Source organism: Neolamprologus brichardi, chromosome 16 (genome assembly GCF_056152115.1).
Source record: "Neolamprologus brichardi isolate AB-2024 chromosome 16, ASM5615211v1, whole genome shotgun sequence".
In the NCBI taxonomy this organism is placed as follows: Eukaryota; Metazoa; Chordata; class Actinopteri; order Cichliformes; family Cichlidae; genus Neolamprologus; species Neolamprologus brichardi.
This window is the reverse complement of record NC_142119.1, coordinates 27,081,978-27,104,269: the sequence shown is the minus strand read 5'-3', so window position 1 is coordinate 27,104,269 and position 22,292 is coordinate 27,081,978. Positions and strand designations below refer to the sequence as shown.

Here is a 22,292-nt window from a genome sequence, read left to right as displayed (position 1 = left end):
TGAATATACACTCATCGTCTGGTTCATTAGGTACACCTGTTCATCAGGAGAATAGCCAGACTGTTTCAAGCTGATGGGCAGAAAGCAGTAACACAAATAATTCAAATAACTACTCGTTACAACCAAAGTATGTACAGGAGCTTCTCTGAGTGCACAGCTCAGATGGACTACAGCAGCAGAAGACCACACTGGGTGCCCCTCCTGTCAGCGATGAAATGGAAATTGAGGCTACAATTCTTACATGCTCACCAAAATTGGACAATAGAAGCTTGGAAAAATGTCTCTGCTGCAACATTCGGATGTTGGAGTCAGAATTTAGCGTTAACAACATTGCATGGACGCTTTGCAGCTATGCTTTGGATTGATTGATGGTGGTGGGAGATCTTGTTACACTTTGGGCGCCTCATTACCAACTGACCACTGCTTAAACACTACAGCTGACCATGTCCATCCCTTTGATTGCGGTGTACCCAGATTCTGATGGCTGCTTCCAGCAGGATAATGCATTATGTCACAAGCTCAAATCATCTCAAACTGGTTTCTTGAATATGACACTGAGTTCACCTTAATCAAAAAGCATCCACAGTCACAAGATCTCAATCCAATAGAGCACCTTTAGTATGTGGTGAAATGGGAGATTCACATCATTCATGTGCAGCCAACTACAGCAGCTGCGTGATGCTATCAACTTAACGTGGACCAGAAATCTTGAAAGACAAAAGGGGTCCAACCCAGTACTAGCAAGGTGTACCTTATGAAGTGGCCAGTGAGGGTATATCTCAGGCTATTTAACCGTGAGTAGCCTGGCTAGATAGCAGATTATATTATCTAGTGAAATCACTTGGTGGTTTATATTGTTTTCTGAGGGAGGAGCCAGTTTAATAGTGTGATGTAATAAAGTCACGCAGCCTCTCACTCTCTCATGTGAGGCGTCTTGAAGGCTTTGTTGATGATGTCTGAAACAGTTGGTCAGTGTGGGCTTAAACATGTTGTGTTATCTGTGTGTAACTAGCTGCAAATTATTTCTTGTTGTTGTTTTTGGACGCTAGCTCTTCAAGAAATCTTTTACACAGCAAGCTTTTCTTTTTAATGCGCTTTCAGATATGCTACCTAAATTTGAGAGCAAGGTTCACCCACAGCAAGTGACTCAGCAGCTGCAGCAGCAAAAAACACATGGAATAAATCAAGCACGGGTTTCTGCTTCGTATAAGGTGGGTGTTTATCTGTCACAAGCTTTTATTTTTCACACAGGATTAGGGTTAAGAAAACTGGCATTGTAACTATATCATGTCCATATTAAAAGTACTGTTTTCTAAACTTCACTATAAATGGGGTAATATATCAAAACCAAAAGTATTCATGTAATGACTTATATTACATTAACCTATGATGAGTTTCATATATACAATATTAATCTACAAAGTGTAGCTGGCAAATAGCTCCTGTGATGAAAAGTGCTGTATAGAGTGGAGGAGAAGCCAGACATCATGAAATCAAGATACTTAATTAAAATGTGTGAGCAAAGTAGAGTACAGTAACTGAATAAATGTGCTTTGTTTTCTACTATTTCATGTTATGTTAAACCTAAACTGTCTTTCATGTTTTGTTCACAAGTATAATAGTTCGGCTATGATGATAAGAATTATTTTTAAATTGTGCTAGTTCCTTAAAAATCATTGCTCTTTTATGCCTTCATTAAGAAACCTGAGTGTAATTAACTCACTCATTAACGCATTTATGTGTTGATCCACAACCGCTGCCCGACTGCTACCTGTCCTCTACAGTAAGTATTAGGTTCGTGCAGCTTGCTCAGCAGCAACACAGCTCTGACATCACTGTTGCAATGTCGAGCACCCAAAGCGGTCGCTGCAGAGCCTCCTCTCTCCTGCCACTCTGGCAGACCTCATCTTAAGCTCGAGCTCATCAACACAATCCCCCATGTTGCGCCAGGATGTCGGAAGCTGGCTTGGAGTCACGGCTAGTTCATACTCTGGCGGTTAACACAGCCAGACCCTCTAAACACCTTTTTCTGTCCCCTTCGTTCCAGCGCCTTGCTCTCGCCTCCTGGATCAAGGAAAACATTTGCAAGAAGGAATGTTGCTTTTTTGAAAAAGATGGAAGGTAAGCTGGGCTGCTCTGCACTATGCTGAATGGATGAGGATTGACTTAGGACTGACCTTCTTGTTGTTGCTGTAATAGAGTGGTGCTGTGGGGACAGTTACATGATAATGCAGTTTTCAGCTAAATAAAATACAGAATGCAAAACAAACTTTGAACACTAAAAAAATGGGCATTTCTAAATAAATTAGCTTTTTAATTAAAGCTACTGGATATCTGCAAAGCAGGTGAAGAAGAATTAATGTATTTATACTTTTTAAAATCTTAAACATCAGCTTCTGTTTCTCTACTGTTTCTGTAGTGGGGATGTGTGCAAGTGTGGCTACGCAAAAACTGATCATACGGACGAAGCCATCAAGCCAGAAGACTTCACAGGCGAGTCGTGGAACATACACAGACATGTCCGCGAAGCGCCCACTGACGCTTTTGGAGACATCAGCTTTGGTGGTTTGGGACAAAAGACAGGCAAGGTGAGCCAGTCCTTACTCTACATTATATAATGTTACTGTGTAAATGCACATCTGCAAGTCTTGATGCCATCCTTTAAATCTGTGTGTACATGTCCACTGTCAGTACGCCCGAGTGTCCACAGACACCAGCCCTGAGATCCTGTACCAGTTATTGACTGAACAATGGAAACTGTCCCCTCCCAATCTACTGATCTCAGTGACCGGAGGAGCCAAGAATTTCTATCTGAAGTCTCATCTTAAGAACATGTTCCACAGAGGGCTGATCAAAGTGGCCCAGACAACAGGTCAGCCAGAACGAGAGCAAGCGAGCGATAGTTTTGTGTGTGAAAGATCATTCATTGCACAGAAAGTAGTGTTTTTATGGATACGTGCCACCTCCCATGCTTCTGTTCTGTTCATTTTGGTAGTCAGATAGACTTCAGCTGTATGTAGTTTGCGTTTGTACTAACTGTAAAAACAGTAAAAACTTGTAATTCTAACATCCTGAATATCTCTCCTGGTTTCCTGGTAACCTTGCGAACTTGTGAAACTTTCAGAAAATGATTGCTCCAGGCCCAGAAACAGTCCCACACTCAACCCCCCCATTAACCCCCCCCCCCTTTTTCTTTTGCATGCTTTTTAGGTTGTTTCCAGAAAAACATTCACATAGGAGTCCTATCTTTAAAGTCAGGACTGTAAGGCTCTTAATATTGACTTTCATATTTTAGAGATATTTTGTTCTACTGGTGAATATGCTGCTTTGTACGCAGGTGCATGGATCATCACTGGTGGTACCCACGCAGGTGTGATGAAGCACGTGGGGCAGGCTGTGAGGGACTACGCCATGAGTAGCTCCATGCAGGGCAAGATTGTAACTATTGGAGTGGCAACATGGGGGATAATTCATAACAGGAAAGCACTGGTGCATCCAGAGGTAGGACAAACACTTATGGTGAGATGGCATCATCTTCTTAGCATTCAGTTACTGTAAATTCTTCTCAGTCTCTGTCTTTTTCCTTTAGGGGTGCTTCCCTACCCATTATTTGATGGACACTGGGAACCAGGGCCAACTATCCACTCTCGACAGCAACCATACCCACTTCCTGCTGGTGGATGATGGAACCCATGGACATTATGGTGTAGAGATTAAATTGCGTAGCTGCCTAGAGATGTGGATCTCTAGAAAGTGTCTTGGAAATAAAGGTTAAAGATAACAGATGTAGTATCTAAAAAATCAATAAGACAACACAGATATTTATTGAAATATAATAATATATCTTTCAAGCTTTTGATTTTTTTTTTTTTTTTAATTGATCAAATATTTGATCTTTAGGGACTGGTGTGACTATTCCTGTGGTGTGTGTGGTTTTGGATGGCGGACCAGGCACGCTGAATGTGAGTCAGCAGTTTTTTGGCCTCTCTCCCCCAGTGTCAGTGTGTATGTGTGTGTGTGTGTTGTTGTTGTATAACTGCCCTATGTGTCTCCTCTCAGACCATCTACAATGCTATGCAGCATGGAACACCATGCGTGATCTTGGAGGGCTCTGGGAGAATAGCAGATGTTATTGCACACGTGTCAGGACTGCCACTAATCCGAGTCACTATTGCCCTCATCCAGCAGTTGATGAAGAAGTTTTTTGGTCAAGAGTATGAACAATTCTCAGATGGCAAAATCATAGAATGGACCAAGAAGGTATGTAAATATACTGAAAACCATAAAATTACTGAACTTACTATAGAAGCATTTTTGCCCAGAGTGTGGAGTTTGCATGTTCTCCCCGTGTTTGCGTGGGTTCCCTCCAGGTACTCTGGCTTCCTCCCACCGTACAAAGACATGCAGTTTGTGGGGATAGGTTAATTGATTAATCCAAATTGCCCATAGGTGTGACTGCGGGAGTGAATGTGAGTGCGAATGGTTGTCTGTCTCTGTGTGTTAGCCCTGCGACAGACTGGCAACCTGTCCAGGGTGTACCTGCCTCTTGCCCTATGACAGCTGGCATAGGCTCTGAAAAGGATGCGGAAGCAAATGGATGGATGGATATTAGACATTAGATTAGGTGGGCATCCATGTACATAAGTTTTTTGTTCAGTCATTATTTTCCCAATAGATGCTCGATTGGAGAAATTGAGCTCTGGAGAACTTGGAGGCTAATTCAACACCTCAAACTCGTTGTTGTGCTCCTCAAATCATTCCTGGACTATTTTCCTTTGTGGCAGGGAGAATCATCCTGCTGAAAGAAGCCACACCCATCAGGGAATACAATTTCCATTAAAGGTTGTAGATTGTCTGCAACAGTTCTTTGCTAGGTAGTACATTTCAAGGTAATACGCACTTGGCCACCCACGTGATGCAGAAGAAAACGCGGTTCATCAGACCAGACCACCTTGTTTCATTGCTCTGTGGTCCTGGCCTGAAGCTCACCCGGCTGTTGTTGGTGCTTTTGGTGGTGGACACGGGTCAGCATGGACACCATGACTGGTCTGTGGCTATGCAGCCCCACACAGGATGAACTGCAATGTACTGTTTATTTTGACACCTATCTATTTGAGCTACAGCTGTTTTTTTGTTTTTGTTTTATCAGACCACACAAGCCAGCCCTCACTCCCCACATGCATCAGTGATTCTTGACAGCCCTGTTGATTGCTGTTCCTAGCTTGTATCGCTTTTGATAGATACTGACCACTGCAGCTCAGAAATGCAACATAAGGGCTAAAGTTTAGGGGATGCTCTGACTCAGTTGTCTAGCCATCACAATTTTGGTGTTTTCACGCTCACTTAAATCATTATGTTTGGCCATTTTTCCCATTTCTAACATCAGCTTTGAGGACAAAATGTTCACTTGCTCCCTTATAAATCCTATCCACTAACATCTTATATATATTCGATATATATTCGATTCCTCTAAGGTCCTCACCCCCCTGTGTCTAAGTCTCCTCTCCCTACATGTGTTTCATGTCTGCTTGTCTTATGTCAGATTTAGGTCTATTATATTTGCTGTTCACATTTTTCTTTGTCAGGATGACACCTTCATCTTCATCACCATGCATCTTCAGTAACATATGTTGAACAGCACAGTTTTAGCTGCAGAACTTTTTCCTGCAGCTAAATGACTAAATATCAAAGATGAAAATATTTGCATGAAGTTTGCTGTGTGCTCACCAGAGATGTCTGAGCCAAAGCCAAAGAAACAGTGGTTCCAGTATTTAAACGTTTTTCTTTATTGAATTTGTAGATTCAGGACATCATCAGGATGTCACACCTGCTGACAGTGTTCAGAGTGAGCGAGGACTATCACGGGGATTTGGATGTGGCCATTCTTCAAGCACTACTCAAAGGTAAGAATATGGATTTGAAGCAAATGCCCGGATCCTAACCAGACAGCCTACAAACATAACACACGCTATTAAGTATGAAGAAGGACTGGCTTAGTGCCAAACAAGCTCTTAGCAAGTATAATATTTCCAGTCAGAAAAATAAATGTGCTATCGAATGTCCCACAGTTGAAGATATTTTGATACCATCTTTACAGAGAGACATTTAAAACTACACTTGATGTCTTTATAAATGTGCCATGCTTCCTTCAGACTAATAACACCTCATGATATTCTGAAAAAATACCTAAGAAACCCATTTAAACCAAGCTTAGCAAAGAAATCTGAGCTAAAGTGCACTGAAACCGTAAGTGAGTCCATCACACTGGACATTCACTTAATCTTTTGACCGTGATGAGTCATCATTCTAGTTTATCTGCTTTGTCCAGACTTTCCATCCATCTAGGTAATTAAACCACATTATCTGGGCGCCTTTCTGCTATCTCAGCTAATGTAGGTCATCCAGTGTCTTCTATTATAGTCACATGACTACAGTCCTGGTATTACAACTGGAAATTTTCCTGTACTAATGCATCAAGAACACTATAATAGAAAAATAATTGGTTTATGTTTGATATTTGGTTTTGATGATAAACCAAACACGTCCATGCTTCCATCTTGTCAGACTGGACTCTTGCTTGTCTTTTTGTTGTAATATAAATATTTTTAAAACATTTGCTGGGGGAAAAACATCATTCTCAGATTAAATGGTTTAAGAATTTATTTAAAAATCAATTAGATTAGTCATTGGATAAATGAAAAAAACAACTTTTTACATTCAAACAGTAAATGGCCTGTATTTGTATAGCGCATTTACTAGTCCCCCCTAGGGACCTAGGGGGGACTAGGCCCTTTACACACCCAGTCACACACTGGTGGAGGTAAGCTACAGTTGTAGCCACAGCTGCCCTGGGGCAGACTGACAGAAGCGAGGCTGCCATATCGCGCCATCGGCCCTTCTGGCTAACACCAGTGGGCGGTAGGTGAAGTGTCTTGCCCAAGGACACAACAACCGAGACTGTCCGAGCCGGGGCTCGAACCGGCAACCTTCCGATTACAAGGCGAACTCCCAACTCTTGAGCCACGATCGCCCCAATGCTATCTAAAATGCACCGAGCAGTGGATGAGCTTTTTAGAGAGACAAGAGACAAATAAATCGAATCACTGTAAATTCTTCTTTCAGCCTCAAGATCCAGTGAATTCCTGGAAGTTGAATGCTGGAATAGGCAGCTGGAGCTGGCTATAACCTGGGACCGGGTGGATATAGCTGAGACTGAGATCTTCACTGAGGAGAGCCAGTGGAAGGTGGGTTTGTCTTTTAAATAGAAAACCAACATCACTTTCTGATCAGTTACCCAGATAGTGTTTTTTTCTCCCCCATTTCCTGCTGAACATCAATAAGAAACATCAATTCCTCCAAATAACTTTATCCCTTCCTTCTGTCCTGCTGGCCGCAAGTAATGCTGAATTTTATTCTTCTGTAAGGCAACACACCTAAGCCTTGCACCTGGTGATGTTATTCTAAAATGTAATTCTTTTTTGAATTATGTAAAAACATATTTCAAACATTTGCCAATAACGTTTTATATTTCTTCTCTACTCACTTTCAGTTTACACACTTGTCTTGAACTTAATGCACACTGCTTTTCCAGTCTTTTCTCTAATATTTAACCTTCTTTGTAAAGTATATCACTCTGTTGCTAGTAAAGCTGTCTATGTTTGTGATTGGTTACATGCTTCCCTTTCGTCCAAACAAACTCATAGCTAGATTGGGAAACTCTGGGTTGCCGTATTTAGTTGATACCTACCTCTTGTGTGACTGCTTTGTCTGATTTCTGATGTTAGGGGAAAAAAAGGGAATTGAAATGAAAGAGAAAAATAATGACCTTTACAGCGCAGGCTTTGTGATTGGAAAGCATTGAAATCCTGGTTCGTATTAGTAAGATAAATTTAATGAATGGGAAAACTGAAATAGGTAATTATGTGAGCCTATCAGGTGCCAGACTGGCCACACATGCCATTTTTACTGGAGAAGTGAAAAACTTTAAATAATTGACATAATATAGATTTAACTACAGGGAGGGTTTGCTGTGTTCGAAACTGGTTCCAAAGGTAAACCCAGCCCACATTATCAATATAGAAAGCCTTCTTGCCACCATAACACCATAAAGTGAGCTGATTCAGCAGCAGCATGCATCATATTATAAAGGTTTTACGAGTAGCAGAGAAGAGGTCTATAAAGAAATAGCAGTCTGCTTTTCCATTCATTTTATTGTCTCCATGTTGAACTTTGCCATCACACCATCCTTTGTTTCTAAAACAATGATACTAGACAAAAAAACAACAAAAATTCTGATGATGTTGTTCTGATTTTTTTCCTGCTTCTAGTCCAACGACCTCCACTGGGCCATGTTCTCAGCCCTGACTGGCAACAAGCCTCAGTTTGTGAGTCTGTTGCTGGAGAACGGTGTGAATCTGAGGGATTTCCTGCAGGAGGAGGAAACTCTGTGTGAGCTCTACACACAGCTGCCCAGCTGCTTCTTTCTGCGCAAGCTGGCTAAGCGGATCCACAGTGCTCGATGCAGCGGGAGGCAAGCTTTCGACATCAGAACTCGAGCTTGCAGGGAGCAAGGCAAAAAAAAGATCTCCTTAACTTATGTCTCCGATGAGGTGCGCCACTTGCTGGGCAAGTTCACCCAGCCCCTCTATCCTCCCTCCACCACCACAGACCAGTTAAACATGTCCATGGATGAAACGTCACTGTCAGTGAGTTAGTTCATCCAGTTTTTTTTGTTTGAAACACTGAATCTGTCGTTTTGCCAATTAATCATGTGTTGTATCGTACCCAATTTTATTTTTTATAATTTGAGAAAGCTTATTTTATGGAAATAGATGTTAGTAGGAGTAAAATATTCAGTAAATATACGAAGTATTTAGACTGAATATGCTGTTTTAGGGTATCATTATATCAGAAATCCTGGCATTGTAAACATTAATCATGTAATAATAACAGACTCCTTCACTTTCTTTTTAGCCGTCTAAAAGTCAGACAAGTTCCCAAGCTCAGCTCAGGGAGGACAGTCCTGAAACACAGAGGGACCCGGGCACAGACCTTTTCCTTTGGGCTGTCGTCCAGAATAACAAGGAACTGGCTGAAATTGCCTGGGAGCAGGTGACGAAAGCACTTCTGGAAACTTCAACCATAGCTGCTTGCGTGGCGTGTTTATGACCTCACATCTTTCTGTATCTGTGTACTAACAGTGTAGGGATTGTATGTCTGCTGCTCTGGCTGCCAGTAAGATCCTGAAGAAAATGGCACGAGAAGGAAGCGATGCAGATGATGCAGAAGAAATGCGAGAACTCGCCAATCACTATGAGAAACACGCCATTGGTATAACACATATCATAACATGGCTGAATTGACCGTGATTGTTACGTGATTGTTGAATTTATCCTCAGGCTGCGTATATGTGTGTCCCAGGTGTCTTCACCGAGTGCCACAACAGTGACGAGTCGCGCGCTAAGAAACTGCTGGTTCGCATGTCACACTTGTGGGGCAGAACGACATGCCTGCGGCTGGCACTCGAGGCAGATGACAAAAACGTCATAGCTCAGTCTGGTGTTCAGGTAGAGGAAAATTTAGATTTTTCCAGAGGGGATTTCCAGTGTGTTATACATCACAATGTTGAGTAGATCAATTAAAGTTACAAAAGTTAAGAAATCGCTCAATTTAATTTCAAAATTTTTCGTGGTGCTGCATTATAATCCAGTCTGTGTAAACGTGTCTTTCAGGCTCTGCTGACTCAGATCTGGTGTGGTAAGCTTTCAGTAGAGAACCCTGTGTGGAGAGTGCTGATCTGCATGGTGTTTTTCCCTCTTATCTACACTGGCTTTCTGTGTTTCAGGTGAGACCTGCCAGCCAGCTACAATGGCTTGTACAATGCTACTGTGTTCATATGTGTTTTTATTAACACTGGTAAACAGAATGGAGCAAAATAGAGATAAGATAAATAAATTCTTCCCAAGTGAAGAAAGGAAGTATAGCATATGTAAATGACTACTAGGGAGTTGGATGGGCTGGCTTTAGACCACACACAAAAAGGCTTTTCTACCTAATAATGGATAATGCCATGCTACTGTACAGATGTGTGTGAAGTAGGTTAGACAGGTACCGGTCCGTGAGTCGTTTGGTACCGGGCCGCGAGAGTTGAGGCTCAGGTGTGAAATGTATGGTTTTCAGGGGTTTTATGGGTTTTCAGCGTTATTTTGTTATCGTTTTTATCGTTTACTCGGTTTTCCTGGGTCTTTTCACGTGTGTTATGAATAAATTTTCTTTTTTTCGGTACCGGTACTAGTTTTATTTTGTTGTATTTATCCGCGACACCTTAAAGGCCGGTCCATGAAAATATTGTCGGGCATAAACCGGTCCGTGGCGCAAAAAAGGTTGGGGACCGCTGGGTTAGAGCAAGTGGTAAGGAAAGTGATAAATAGACAGCATCAACGCAACACTGGTCACATTTCTTTTAAGTGTACTTTTTTTCCTGGCATCTCCATTCTACCATCTTAAAACAACCCCGAAGAAAATAAACATTACTATACAAAAGGAAAAGTCCTTCATTTGGTTGTACCCAATGATGCAATCAATGACCTCATGACCTTATATAAAAAGGAAGTGTCAGTTTGGCCCCTCCCACACACCTGTTTTGGCTGTATGACCAGAACAAAGGGACAAACAAAGGTAATTATAACCAAAGCAACATGAAGTCACTTTCCAAGATTTAGATGTGTATTTTGCTAGAAGTTTCCCTGGCAGTGATTAGCTATATGGCCAAACAATAGTTAACATCCAAAAACCCATAGGAGGAAAATCTGACAACAACACCATGGATGCTAAACAGAAGTTTGCTGTAATCACCGAGAGAAACCTGAAAGTTTACACAGTGTAGAGTTTACTAATTAATTACTTCTTGAGAAATTTTACTTAGATGAACTTTTAAATAAAGCAACATGAAAAGAAGGAGATGATCTCAAAGTGACTAAGTGGAGATTCTTACATCTGGTGTAATGTAAGGATGTGTGTGACTAATTGTTACTACTGTCGGTACCAGACGTACTTGTAGTTTAATCTAATTGTTAAAGCCTCAATTGATGCCAAATACTGGTAAATTGTTGTGTCCTAAATATTATGCCTAACCTCCTTTTTAAGCCTGTTATTGTTAATTATTTTTTTAAATCACGGATACAAGTGGCAGAAATTGTCGAAAGGAGCCAGTTGGGGCGGTCGCCTCCCGGGCATGTCCTACTCATCTGGGTAGACCTTGGACACACTCAGTTGGCCACTGTGTTCCCCTGGATAACCTGGAGGAGGTGGCTTGGGGAGAGGGAGGTGTAGACTTCTCTGCTTAGGCCCCCCATGACCCAAAGGAAGAAATGGATGGATTATTTATCGTTTTAGATTTTAACTTTCATTGAGATAGTTGTTATGAATTGTAGAGCAATGCGTATTCTTCATAATGTGCTGAACAATGTTCATAATGCGAGGTGCCACGCATTTAAACTACGATTCATTATTGACAAATGTGATTAATGGTTTCAAATGCCTTTGGTTGGAGGGTTTTTGACATTGTTAATTAAACAATACACCAATTTAACTTGATTACTGCTTGTATTCTTTTTAATAATAATACCTGATTGAGTTTCAGCTGTGGTCAAAAGTGTAACTTTTCCACAGACATGATGAAATCATCCAGAGAGAAACTGCGAAAGACGAGGAGATGAAGACAGTGGAGAACCTGACAGGAAGCACACTTAGAAGAAATGGTTATGGCCCGTATGTACACACTTGTTTCTTAATGCAGATATCAACCCTCATCGCTGCATGACCTTAAATGTCATTTGAAGTTGAATAAACAGTGGATACATGAAAACATGGCATTGTCTCTCTGACTGCAGTGATCTTTCTGTCCACAGCTTGAAGCCCATGAAGCATCTGGGCTGCTGGTCCAGGCTGATGTACCTGTACACCTCCCCACAGGTTAAATTTTACTGGAACATAGTATTTTATTTCGCCTTCCTCTTCCTGTTTGCTGTGGTGCTGATGATCGATTTCCAGAAGACGCCCTCTGCTGGCGAGCTGCTGCTTTACATCTGGCTGCTCTCGTTGGTGTGCGAGGAGGTCAGACAGGTGAGAAACTGTGGCTCAGACCCACAAATGATACAAAACAACGAACAAATAGTCTTTTTTTTCTTTGTGTGCACTGTACTGTATTGTAGAGAGACAGTCTTTAAAATTTTCAACACAAAGTGTGGCCCCATTCACCTTTATAGGCTCAAATGTTTAAAAGGTCAGCAGTAAGAAATGGTGAGTGCCCTTCTTCTTTTAGAGGAGGGAGCAGTGTAACAGAGCAAGTCCACAGAGAATAGAAAACCTTTGTAGTTGTAACAAATGCAGCAAAAACGAATGCATTTAAAGTAGGACAGAAAAGAATAAGCATGCGCCTGAAAAGGCAATACACAAATAAATAAATATAAAATTACATCAGGGTAATCTTTGGGGTAGTATGAATGACATTGTTTCACTAGTAAGGGTAATTAATGCACCAGAATGAATATAATTATCTTTGAAAGTAATTACCTTTAGTAGGCATTTCCCTAAAAGGCAGTCGTTATATAGCCTGTAAACAGACATTTAGTCCTAGTTGAAATTCACTGTGTAAATGGCCCTGGGAAAGAAACTGTCTTTGAGGCCTTAAAATGCTCTGAAGGTCCTGCTCCATCCAGAGGGTAGCAGGTCAAACAGGTAGCATCCTGGATGTGAGGAATTTTAGCAAGCGCGCAGCCCTAAGAGGTGACAGGAGCTGGCAGTGGAAGGGTAAACAGCCGTCGATGGTTTTCTGTGCTGTGTTGATGACCCACTGAAGAGCTCTGTGATCTGTTACTCAGAGATACAATATGCCATTACGTTCTAAGCAGAGGAGCTTAAAAGGCAAGGCCTGCAGCTTGTAGGCTCCAGCAGTTGTAGTCGCTGTTGTACCTTCTTAATAACCCACATGGTGCTAGCAGGAAAGCTCTTCAGAGGATTTCTGGGTGTGACCCATTTTAACACAGTTCCCCTTGATGTAGAGAGGGCAGTCAGTTTGTTTACCTACCTAAATCGTGTCCCTGAGTAACTCCCTTTTTCTGTCTTATTTTTTTGTTTTCATTTCAAAGGCTTCTTTATCCTTTAATGGTTTATTTATTGATTAGAAAGTAATCAAATAATTTAAATGATAGGTGATTGTAAAATCATCTTATGTCTAATTCTCTTTTCTCTTTCAGCTCTTTCATGATCCAGATGGTTTTGGGTTTCGTAAGAAAGCCAAGATGTACATCAATGAGTTTTGGAATATTTTAGATGTCCTCTCCATCGTCTTGTTCCTTATCGGCCTTGCATTTAGGTGAGTTTTTGCTCTCTAAGACAGCCTGTGGAAATCAATCCACCCACTGCATTATCTATGAATCACCAAGCTTTTCCTACTTCAGGCTGACAACAGAGCTGTTTTATCTGGGTAAAATCATCCTCTGCATCGATTTTGTGGTCTTCTGCCTCCGTCTCATGGCCATCTTCACTATCAGCCGAACCCTCGGACCCAAAATCATCATAGTCAGAAAGATGGTGAGGGGTTTACAGAACAAATACAAAGCATGCTGACCTGAGGTTTTATGGCTACACCAAAAAAAACTGTTATCTAATACAATAAGAGGCTTCTACCTCACCGAGCCTCGATCATAGTCTGCAGATGAAATGTAGTCCTTGTGTTTCAAAAAGGTGTTTTGAACACTTGGATCATTTTGTTACCACACTTATTTCATGATTGGTGCCTTTCTATCCTCCAGATGATGGACATGTTCTTCTTCATGTTCCTCCTGAGTATCTGGGTGGTGGCTTATGGCGTCGCCAAACAAGGCATCCTCATCCACAATGAAAATCGTCTGGATTGGATCATCCGTGGGGTGCTTTACGAGCCATACCTCATCATATTTGGCCAGTTTCCCAAAAATATTGATAGTGAGTGGATTTTGAGAATCTTATACTTTAAAAAATAGCTATTTTTTATTTTAGCTGTAATAATTTGTTTCAGTATTTTGTTACACATATTTATTCTCCTCCAAAGGCTTCAACTTTGCTCATCACTAATGAGGATGTCATTTTTCTTCCTGCAGACACTGAGTTTGACATGAACTCTTGCAGCGTGAATGCTACAGATCCCCTGAAGCCTAAATGTCCCGTGTTGAACGAAAACCAGAGCCCGGTTTTTCCTGAATGGCTCACCATCATCATGCTTTGTGTTTATTTGCTCTTTGCCAACATACTGCTGCTCAACCTCTTAATAGCAATTTTCAAGTGAGTCCTCCTTGTCATCAAAGTGCATGAGCTTTTCTCTCATCTTACTGTTTTAATGATGATGATGAGCCCTCGCCTTTTTTTATTTTTAAACTTTCTTATGTTTCGTGTTATCGTCCCGCACAGCTTTACATTTGAGGAAGTCCAGGACAACACAGACAAAATATGGAAGTTTCAAAGATACGAGTTAATTAAGGAGTACCACAGTCGACCTGCTGCCCCTCCTCCTTTCATCATCTTCAGTCATATCTACCTCTTCATCAGAAGCATGGTGCTGCGGAGGCCCCCCAAAATATACAAAGAGTTCAGTAAGTGCTGAAGTGTTTATCCACACCTTTGCAGACTTTTGTGTAATTAAAAATGCTTCATTATTTATGTACATGGCTACAGACCACCCACATACAGGGTACCCCAAAGGTGAAGAAGAGAACTTGTAGGCGTTCACATGCCACAAAGGCAGATTTAAATTTGTACCTGCAACTTCAGACTCAAGGTATGAAAGATGGTAGCTATACCTATGTATGGTGAAAATGCTAAGGGCAGAGATGGGATCTTTTTAAAAAGGTCATCCTCTTCCTCATCACCTCAAGCTTCATCTCCTGAACTGAAGTCAGTGCTCTAGCACACAAAAACATGCATAACCTTGGTTATTTATATCCGATATATCAGCAGATTAGCCATGCAACCCTCGCATCTCAGTACAGCAGACAGTGAGTCGGCTAAAAAAACAGCTGCTTTTACTCTGGCATCACTCCATCTAATGTTAGGCTCAAGTGTCCTAAAGATCCCACTTTCCCTCTGATGAACAGTTTGACCATATTCTCACATCGTGTGACAGCTGATTTGCTAAGTGTCCAAGTCCAATACCAACTTATCTAGAATTATGCACCTAAATTGGGAGAGTTTAGAAAATAGAACTCAGTTGACTGCAATCTACTGACATCTAGTGGTGATGTTTAACACACTGTAACTAAAACTATGAAATAACAAGATCAAAAGATCTAATATTGTATTTTCTGTCACATAAAACTGTTTCTTGAGTGTCCAGTGGAGTGAGTATGGCTCCAAAACCAGGACAGTCATGTGAGCAAAAGCAGATCACATGACTGAAATCCCACATTTAGGTCACATCAAAACAAGTATCTCGAATGCAGGTGAAGGCTTCCGTTTTCAAAACTAAATCGAAACACAAGTTTCAGAGCTTTTAGCCACATCTCATGGTGTTCGTCAGCAGGTGAAGTTTGCCCGGTTGCCATGGAGATGGATCAGTTTATCCCCATCATACGGTAACCAGAGTATGACCCTTTATTTATCTCATTAATGCAGATTATCTCCTCTGTCTCTGCTCACGGTCGACAGATTTTTACCTGTTTTTGGTGCTGTTGAGAACGTGGCAATGAAGATGCTGAAAGTTTAATGTATTCAGAGGTCATCTGCAGACCCTGACAGTGCTTTAAACAAAAACCTAATTTGTGTTTTAAAAAGATTATTATAACTATAAAATACAGGGGAAAAAAACCAAACTGAACATGAATTGAAAAGAAAAGGTCGCTGAGCAGCTAGTATTTGCTCTTTCTGTTTAACTCACTCCCAGTTTATCTGTTGTGCAGGGTTTTCTGTCCGCATGGATGTGCAGAATTAGGTTATGCAGTGATTCAAAGCATGTGATGCTGTTTTTCAGAGAATGAGCTCAACCCGACAGAGGATGAGGAGCTGCTGACCTGGGAGTCCTTGATGAAAGACAGATACTTGGTGTCTGCACGGCAGGAGCAGAGCCAGAGCACGGAGAGACGCATCCTGGACACAGCCCAGAAGTAATCTCACAGTAATGTAGCCAAAAGTCGCTGTATGTGTGCCGTCTATGCATCATCACACCAGTTTCCATAAAACGGAGTGAGCAGTCCAGCCAAAATGTGATTGCACGTTCTTTTTTTAATGAGCTTTTAGATACCAAAGGACCAATTTGCATGCATAATCACCTTATGTATCACACACAGGTGGATAGATTTAGGGTATATATAGAGATATTTTCTGTCCAAGGACTTGGATGTGGCTGCTTCACCAAACAATATTTACATAAAAATTATTGAAATCACTCTGTGTTATTAAAAAAAAGTAATATATAATAATTTCCTGTTTGTTTTATTGTAAAGACTGATGATTTTCTTTAAGTAATTTTCAAACTGACACTTGTTTCTTCAGGGTTAACATCATAACTGATCTGCTGGAGAGAAATGGGGAAACGAGCGCTGCTGCCATGCTGAAAAGACTGACTCAACTTGAAGAGCAGGTTGTGGCCTGATTTCTTTTGGTTGGCACTAATGTTGCACCTGTGTCTGTAATATGTCACGATATGCTAATGGAGGGTGACCTGAGGCACTAAAGACACGGCACACTTTTTGTGGCACGCTCTTGTGTGTCAGAGGTGTAAATTTTAGACTTTGAACTGCGTTTTTAATACGTTTTATGGCTTTTCCTACTGATAAACACCTCCCCCATTTCCATTCATACTACACCAGTCATAAAGTAGCAAATAACCAATTAAGATTCTGTTTTCTTCACTATCTAATGCATAAATGTGTACTTTTTACAGTGGGTTCACAGTTAAACAAAAAAAATCTCTAGCTCGGGGATTAAACGTGTAGTTACACTTTACACTGACAGAAAGAGGAGTTTCACTGCTCTGACCCACTTAAGATCAAAGTTAGCTATACGTGTAAAATTACTTTGACGTCCTTGATCTAAGCAGTTAACAGAAGTAGTTGATCCACTTTCCTTTGTCTCATCAGGTCAGCCAGTCTACTAAAGCCCTGCAGTGGATTATGGATAGTCTGAAACCTCAGGGTGTGCCCTCAAAAGACACACAGTCACGGAGTCAGTACCAAATTTAATTCACTATTTACATGTCACAGATTTATGTTTGATAAATATTCTAAATCTGCTGCTGGTTGCGCACATTTTTGTTGTTGCCTGCAGCTCCAGCTGTCGTAGATGAGACCCCAGATTCTTTCAGGAATGCATCTGAGAAAGGAAGCGGTTTCCACGTGAATTCCCGTCAGTTTTCCTACCCAAACAGCAAACTCACGCGCTTCCCTGTGCCTGAGGAGAAGGTGCCCTGGGAGGTACTTATATTATTTTTTTCCACCACAAAGTCACCAGTTGCCACTCCTCAGAAAGTCACTGAACTGATAAATTGTCCAATAATTCTGGTGGTTTTTATCTCCTTTTTTTCCCCAGGTCAGTTTCAGCTCATACAAACCAACTAATTATACCTCTGACGACAGCAAAGACCATGTGGATGGGTGTGTGGAGCCATACTTTCCTGTTTTCACTAGCTTTTTATTTGAGGACAGCGTAGAGTCTGTTTTTCACATGTCTAGAAAGCAACACTCTTCCAGTAGGTTATAAGTAATCATTGAAAGGGATTATTTTGCGTGAGTATACACATTATGTTTTTAACCTGCATATTATACCCATAAAAACATTAATTAGCAGGTAATGAACGGGCCTCGGTGACAAGTGAATTACCAGTTTTCAGGTCGAATCTATTTGAACACAGTAAATAAGCTTTCTGGCCTAACTTTGACTTTATTGTGTAATTACAAGACCGCCTCCTCCAATCTCTGTACGCTCTTCATCTTTGTTTCTCCCTGCAGATCAGAACCAGAAGCCTTAGCTAATTACAGGTATGACACAAGAACAGATATAGAACCTATTCAGTATTACTTATAGTAACCTCAAAAGCATGTCTTGATGTCTGATAAGGAGCTTGTCATCTCAGAAACCCAGGGGGGAGGACGGGCATCAGTGGGCGTGGGGCACTGAGCTGCCTGGGTCCAAACCTCAGTGTAGAGCTTGTGATTACACGGTAGGTCATCTCAATGCCCCTGCAGAGGTTTTAAAAAGGTTGTTTTGCACAGAAATATCTGAGACTTTCCACTTATTTTTAGCTGGCGAGACAGCGAGAAGTCAGTTCTGGAGTACCTGGCAGTTTGTGACGAGAGTCGAAGAACTTTAGCTTTACCTGGAGTGAGTTCCAGTCTTTGTCCATTTAATGTGGTTTATACATTTTTTTGCACTGTTCAATCACACTGTGGCTTTAAAACCTTCAGGGCCCTGTTGATTCTGCTGATAAACTGCCACCAACTCTTAAAAAAACGATGGGAAAAAAGCTGTATGAAACGATCAACGCAAAACTGTCAGAGGGAACAAAGGTAAGTCTGTGCAGCACTGTGGTGGTAAAGCTTTAAAGTAGCTGCAGGAGCAATGAAAACAAAGAACAGCTGTAAAGCACGACAGCTTTAGATAGAAGAACATGTCAACAGCTGTCACTGATAGCATTTTGAGAGAGCAGGAAGAACAGGCCCTCTGTTTGTCTTTGATATAAACACTGGTTAGTAAATTTAGTGATACAATAGAAAGCATTCGATTAAATATTACATTATAAAATAAAAAATGTAAACATCAAAAACAAATTACTTATTTCCTGAGCTGAGAAATGTTTGAATCATTCAAGAGAGAAGGGGAGCATCCTGCCAGGACTGAAACTATACATTAATATGATATCGATTAATTTGTTGATGAACGTGGTTGTTTGGTTTTAGGTGTTTGAGGGTTATGTGGATGACTGCAGGAACACGGATAACGCCTGGGTGGAAATGACTGTCCTAAACATTCACCTGGATAGAAAAAGCCAGGTGATGGTGGACATCAACAACACGGTAACATCGAGTGTTTTACAGCGTGAAGAATAAATTGGCTGGCCGACTGTTTTACATTTCCTCCTTTCTGCATTTACATGTTATTATCTGTTGCTTTTTAGGTGCTGAGCAGTAACGGTGCTCTTCAGTGGCAGGAGGTGAGCAGCAAAGCCACACTTGGCTCAAACCAAAGAGAGTCGCTGCGGCTGGCTGCTGCGCTGCACAACAGGAAGTTCTGACATTCACGACGCTGCGGCTGTAAATGTGCCTCTACATCTCCCCGTCACTGCTGCCTGTTTCGGGCATGTCTTACTGGGAGGAGGCCCGGACAGCTGGATCAGCTGGGCCTCTCTTCTAAGACCCCCTGCAACCTGAACCTGGATAAGAAATTGGAGGAATAATTAAAGGGGACTAGTTATGTTAATTTCCAGCTCTCTATGGTTTTTTTTTTAAAGTAGCTTTGCATGATTCACAGCTCAAAATAATCCTTATTTATCTTTTCCTGACTATGCAGCCCTTTAGACTATCCCCTTTCTGTGCTCATACCATATTGGGGATATGTACTCAGTGATGACTTACAGAGCCAAGAATATTATAAAAACAAGCACTCAGATGACAGGGATTACTTGAACATATAGTAGCCTTATTATTAGAAACTTCAGTGATGTGTGATATGAGCCATTGTTACAGTATATGTGTGACAGAAAAAGTGGAACAGATCTCTTTTAAGTGAACAGAGTTCACTAATTGCGCACAGGGTACTTTAACTTACAGTTGTCTAATAGTATGTAGCAGTTATAGAGCTTATTCTTTTATAACACACAAGACAATCATCAGTAATAATAATAATCATGTTACAACCTGGTGAAATTAAATATTAATCTACATTTTTTTAGATTGCCTTAATGCACCTTTATTTAATTTGGATATATTTTACTCGATTTTTTTTTTTATTCACTTGTATTGAAGCAGTTTGACTTTGAGGCACTGCTGCTTGCTTTCTCGCCGATATCACTATCTCCGTTTCCCTGAGTTTGTTTGCGTGTTGCACTCTCTCCCGTCCTGTTTAAAAACAGAAAAGCTTGTGAAACACTTTTCTGCCCTGAGCTCAGCTTTTGTCCACCTGCCAAGCATGCAGAGCTGCGCTAGTTTCGGAGCAGCCTCCGCGGGCTCTCATTGGTGCAGCCAGAGGTGGCCAGACTACGCAGTATCGGTTTCACTCCCTCCCCCGGCTGCCCAATCGATCACCTGTCCCGGCACGAAATGATCAAAAATTATGCCGATTGTGTCTGTGTGTGCTTGAAAGAGCAGTAACTTCTAAACCTCGTGGATTTGTTGTGACTTTATGACCTGAAAGTTGAACTGTGTGCGCCGAGCAGGCACCAGAGTCCCGGCCTCCCTCCCTCCTTCTCAGTTGTTATTATTTGTATCTCCACCTCCCGGCAGCTCACGGACGCTATTTTTAGCCACAACGTCAAAGAGAGACAAAACAAAACAAAACGAAGAGTTCCCACTCTGGAGCAAAAAACAACTGTCCTCACAGAGTCACTGTTAGTCTGTACAAAGGTTGTTATAGTTAACTAAAGCTATATATAAAAACATTTTAGTTCAATAGAACAAGAATAGAAACTAGATTTTTGAGGGGGATTAAAAATAACTGAAATGAGTTGTGAATTTGGAAAAATGAAGTAAAATAAAAACCGAAAATAAACTTAGTTTAATATTTGGTAACGTTTGTTATCATAATCTGCCTGGTGAGGCTTTGAAGAGCATGCTTGTTACAAGACTTTAAGTCAGCTGCTTTCAGAAAGCTCTGCTTCCTTATTGTAACACCTACAGCAATTTCACTAAGTCTAGCCTCGGGCGTACGCCCTCGAATACAATAACCCTTCAAAAGAATAGAACCTAATGCTGAAACTAATAAGACTAAACCAAAACAAGCAAACTGAAACTAAACTGAACTACAAACAAAAGTCACAATGAAATAACAATAAAAACCAAACGTAGAATAACTTGGGTCTGTATGTTGACAGGCCCCAAGTTATTTTAAACCAATAAAATGACATGTTATGCTCATCATATTTTATACATCTTTTTCTATTGCTTTGTGTTTATCATACCAACACTGTTTATAGTTTTCAATCATTTTTATGGTAAAATGAAATTAAGGCTTTTCGCTGACTCCTCTAGTGCACATTGAAGGGTCCCCTCATACCTTCTGGGCCCTTGAGCTGCCCTGTGGAAAGTTACGCCTTTGCACATGTGTAAATATTTACCATGCTGTGTGAAATATACTCAATTATTGAGCCTTAAGAGAGAAAAAGAAGCACTGAAGCGATAGCCTTAAAATTAAAGAACACATGAGCTGTTCCTTCAGGAAATTACTGCCAGTTTTTAAATTGAAATCTGATTTACAGCAGATGTTATTGGTTTACTTTGTGTAATGAAGTGGGGGCAATCAAGAAAGTCTTAGGGAGTAAAAACTGTTTACAGTATGTCATAGAAAATTAAGTTAGTCTCAAAGGGTGATGTAGTTTGTATGTCAAACATCTTTTATGCTCACATCTTTAATTTGAGCAAATTCAACTTTGGAAAAGCATTCAAAGCTCCAGATCAACTGTGTGTAAATTTTATGATTTAATTCATCTCAATCTGTACAAATTATGAACAACATCAATACTGCATGGTGCATACTGCTGAATAAAACTGAATTGATTACCCGACTCCATGTTAATTCAGCAGAAAATAAAAATTATATTTTATGAACAGATCATGTCATACACGTGAAAATGTTGACCTGAAATGTAAAGTGGCCAAATAGATGTAAGAAAGCACAATATTTTCTTTTAAATAAACAGTTTAGTTCAACCGTGTTCAGCTTCCCAGACAGGTAATGAATGAAAGTAAGCAAAAGTGTGATGGCACAGAAGAATACCAGAAATGGAAACACCTGAAGTGCAAATACCTCAATCAGTCAATGTTGATACACAACACAAAAGTACTTTAAGTGTGTTAGCTAGTGCATAGTGTTGTTCTTGTTAGCCTTAAGACAATGAAGACCTACATAGTGTCGTTCTTTAATTAATAATAATTAGTTAAACAATTAATTAGCATTTATTTATGGCATCTACAGTATATCTGCTTGAATTCTCTTTTGCACAATCTCAGTCTTGCTGTTTTTCTTTAACTTTTGTATAAGTGTGTATATGTATATACTGTATATAAATACATAATAAGACCATAAATATGAACCTGTGATACCTTTAACAA

The 22,292-nt window shown here is 40.7% G+C and overlaps 1 protein-coding gene across 1 annotated transcript; it reads left to right on the top strand.

Moving 5' to 3' along the window:
- Positions 1–934: 934 nt before the first annotated feature.
- On the top strand, positions 935–21,545 carry trpm2 (transient receptor potential cation channel, subfamily M, member 2). Its single transcript, XM_087853026.1, has 34 exons — positions 935–968; positions 1,102–1,211; positions 2,048–2,121; positions 2,420–2,588; positions 2,692–2,872; positions 3,338–3,501; positions 3,590–3,770; positions 3,901–3,962; positions 4,060–4,260; positions 5,801–5,903; positions 7,123–7,244; positions 8,328–8,705; positions 8,974–9,111; positions 9,201–9,330; positions 9,421–9,566; positions 9,732–9,844; positions 11,671–11,769; positions 11,910–12,123; positions 13,257–13,375; positions 13,461–13,593; positions 13,815–13,986; positions 14,142–14,322; positions 14,449–14,630; positions 16,004–16,136; positions 16,525–16,612; positions 17,112–17,196; positions 17,299–17,444; positions 17,560–17,624; positions 17,979–18,008; positions 18,104–18,190; positions 18,273–18,351; positions 18,435–18,536; positions 18,927–19,043; positions 19,145–21,545. The coding sequence occupies exons 1-34, from the start codon at positions 950–952 to the stop codon at positions 19,259–19,261; spliced, it is 4,440 nt and encodes a 1,479-aa protein (XP_087709152.1). The 5' UTR covers positions 935–949; the 3' UTR covers positions 19,262–21,545.
- Positions 21,546–22,292: the final 747 nt, after the last annotated feature.

What these genes read in the sequence shown, in the direction of transcription:
- trpm2 (XM_087853026.1), top strand. An exon ending in TGGGACAAAAGACAGGCAAG is followed by an intron (nt 2,589 to 2,691) that starts GTGAGCCAGTCC and finishes GTCCACTGTCAG; the next exon opens with TACGCCCGAGTGTCCACAGA. An exon ending in AGAAGAAATGGTTATGGCCC is followed by an intron (nt 11,770 to 11,909) that starts GTATGTACACAC and finishes TTCTGTCCACAG; the next exon opens with CTTGAAGCCCATGAAGCATC.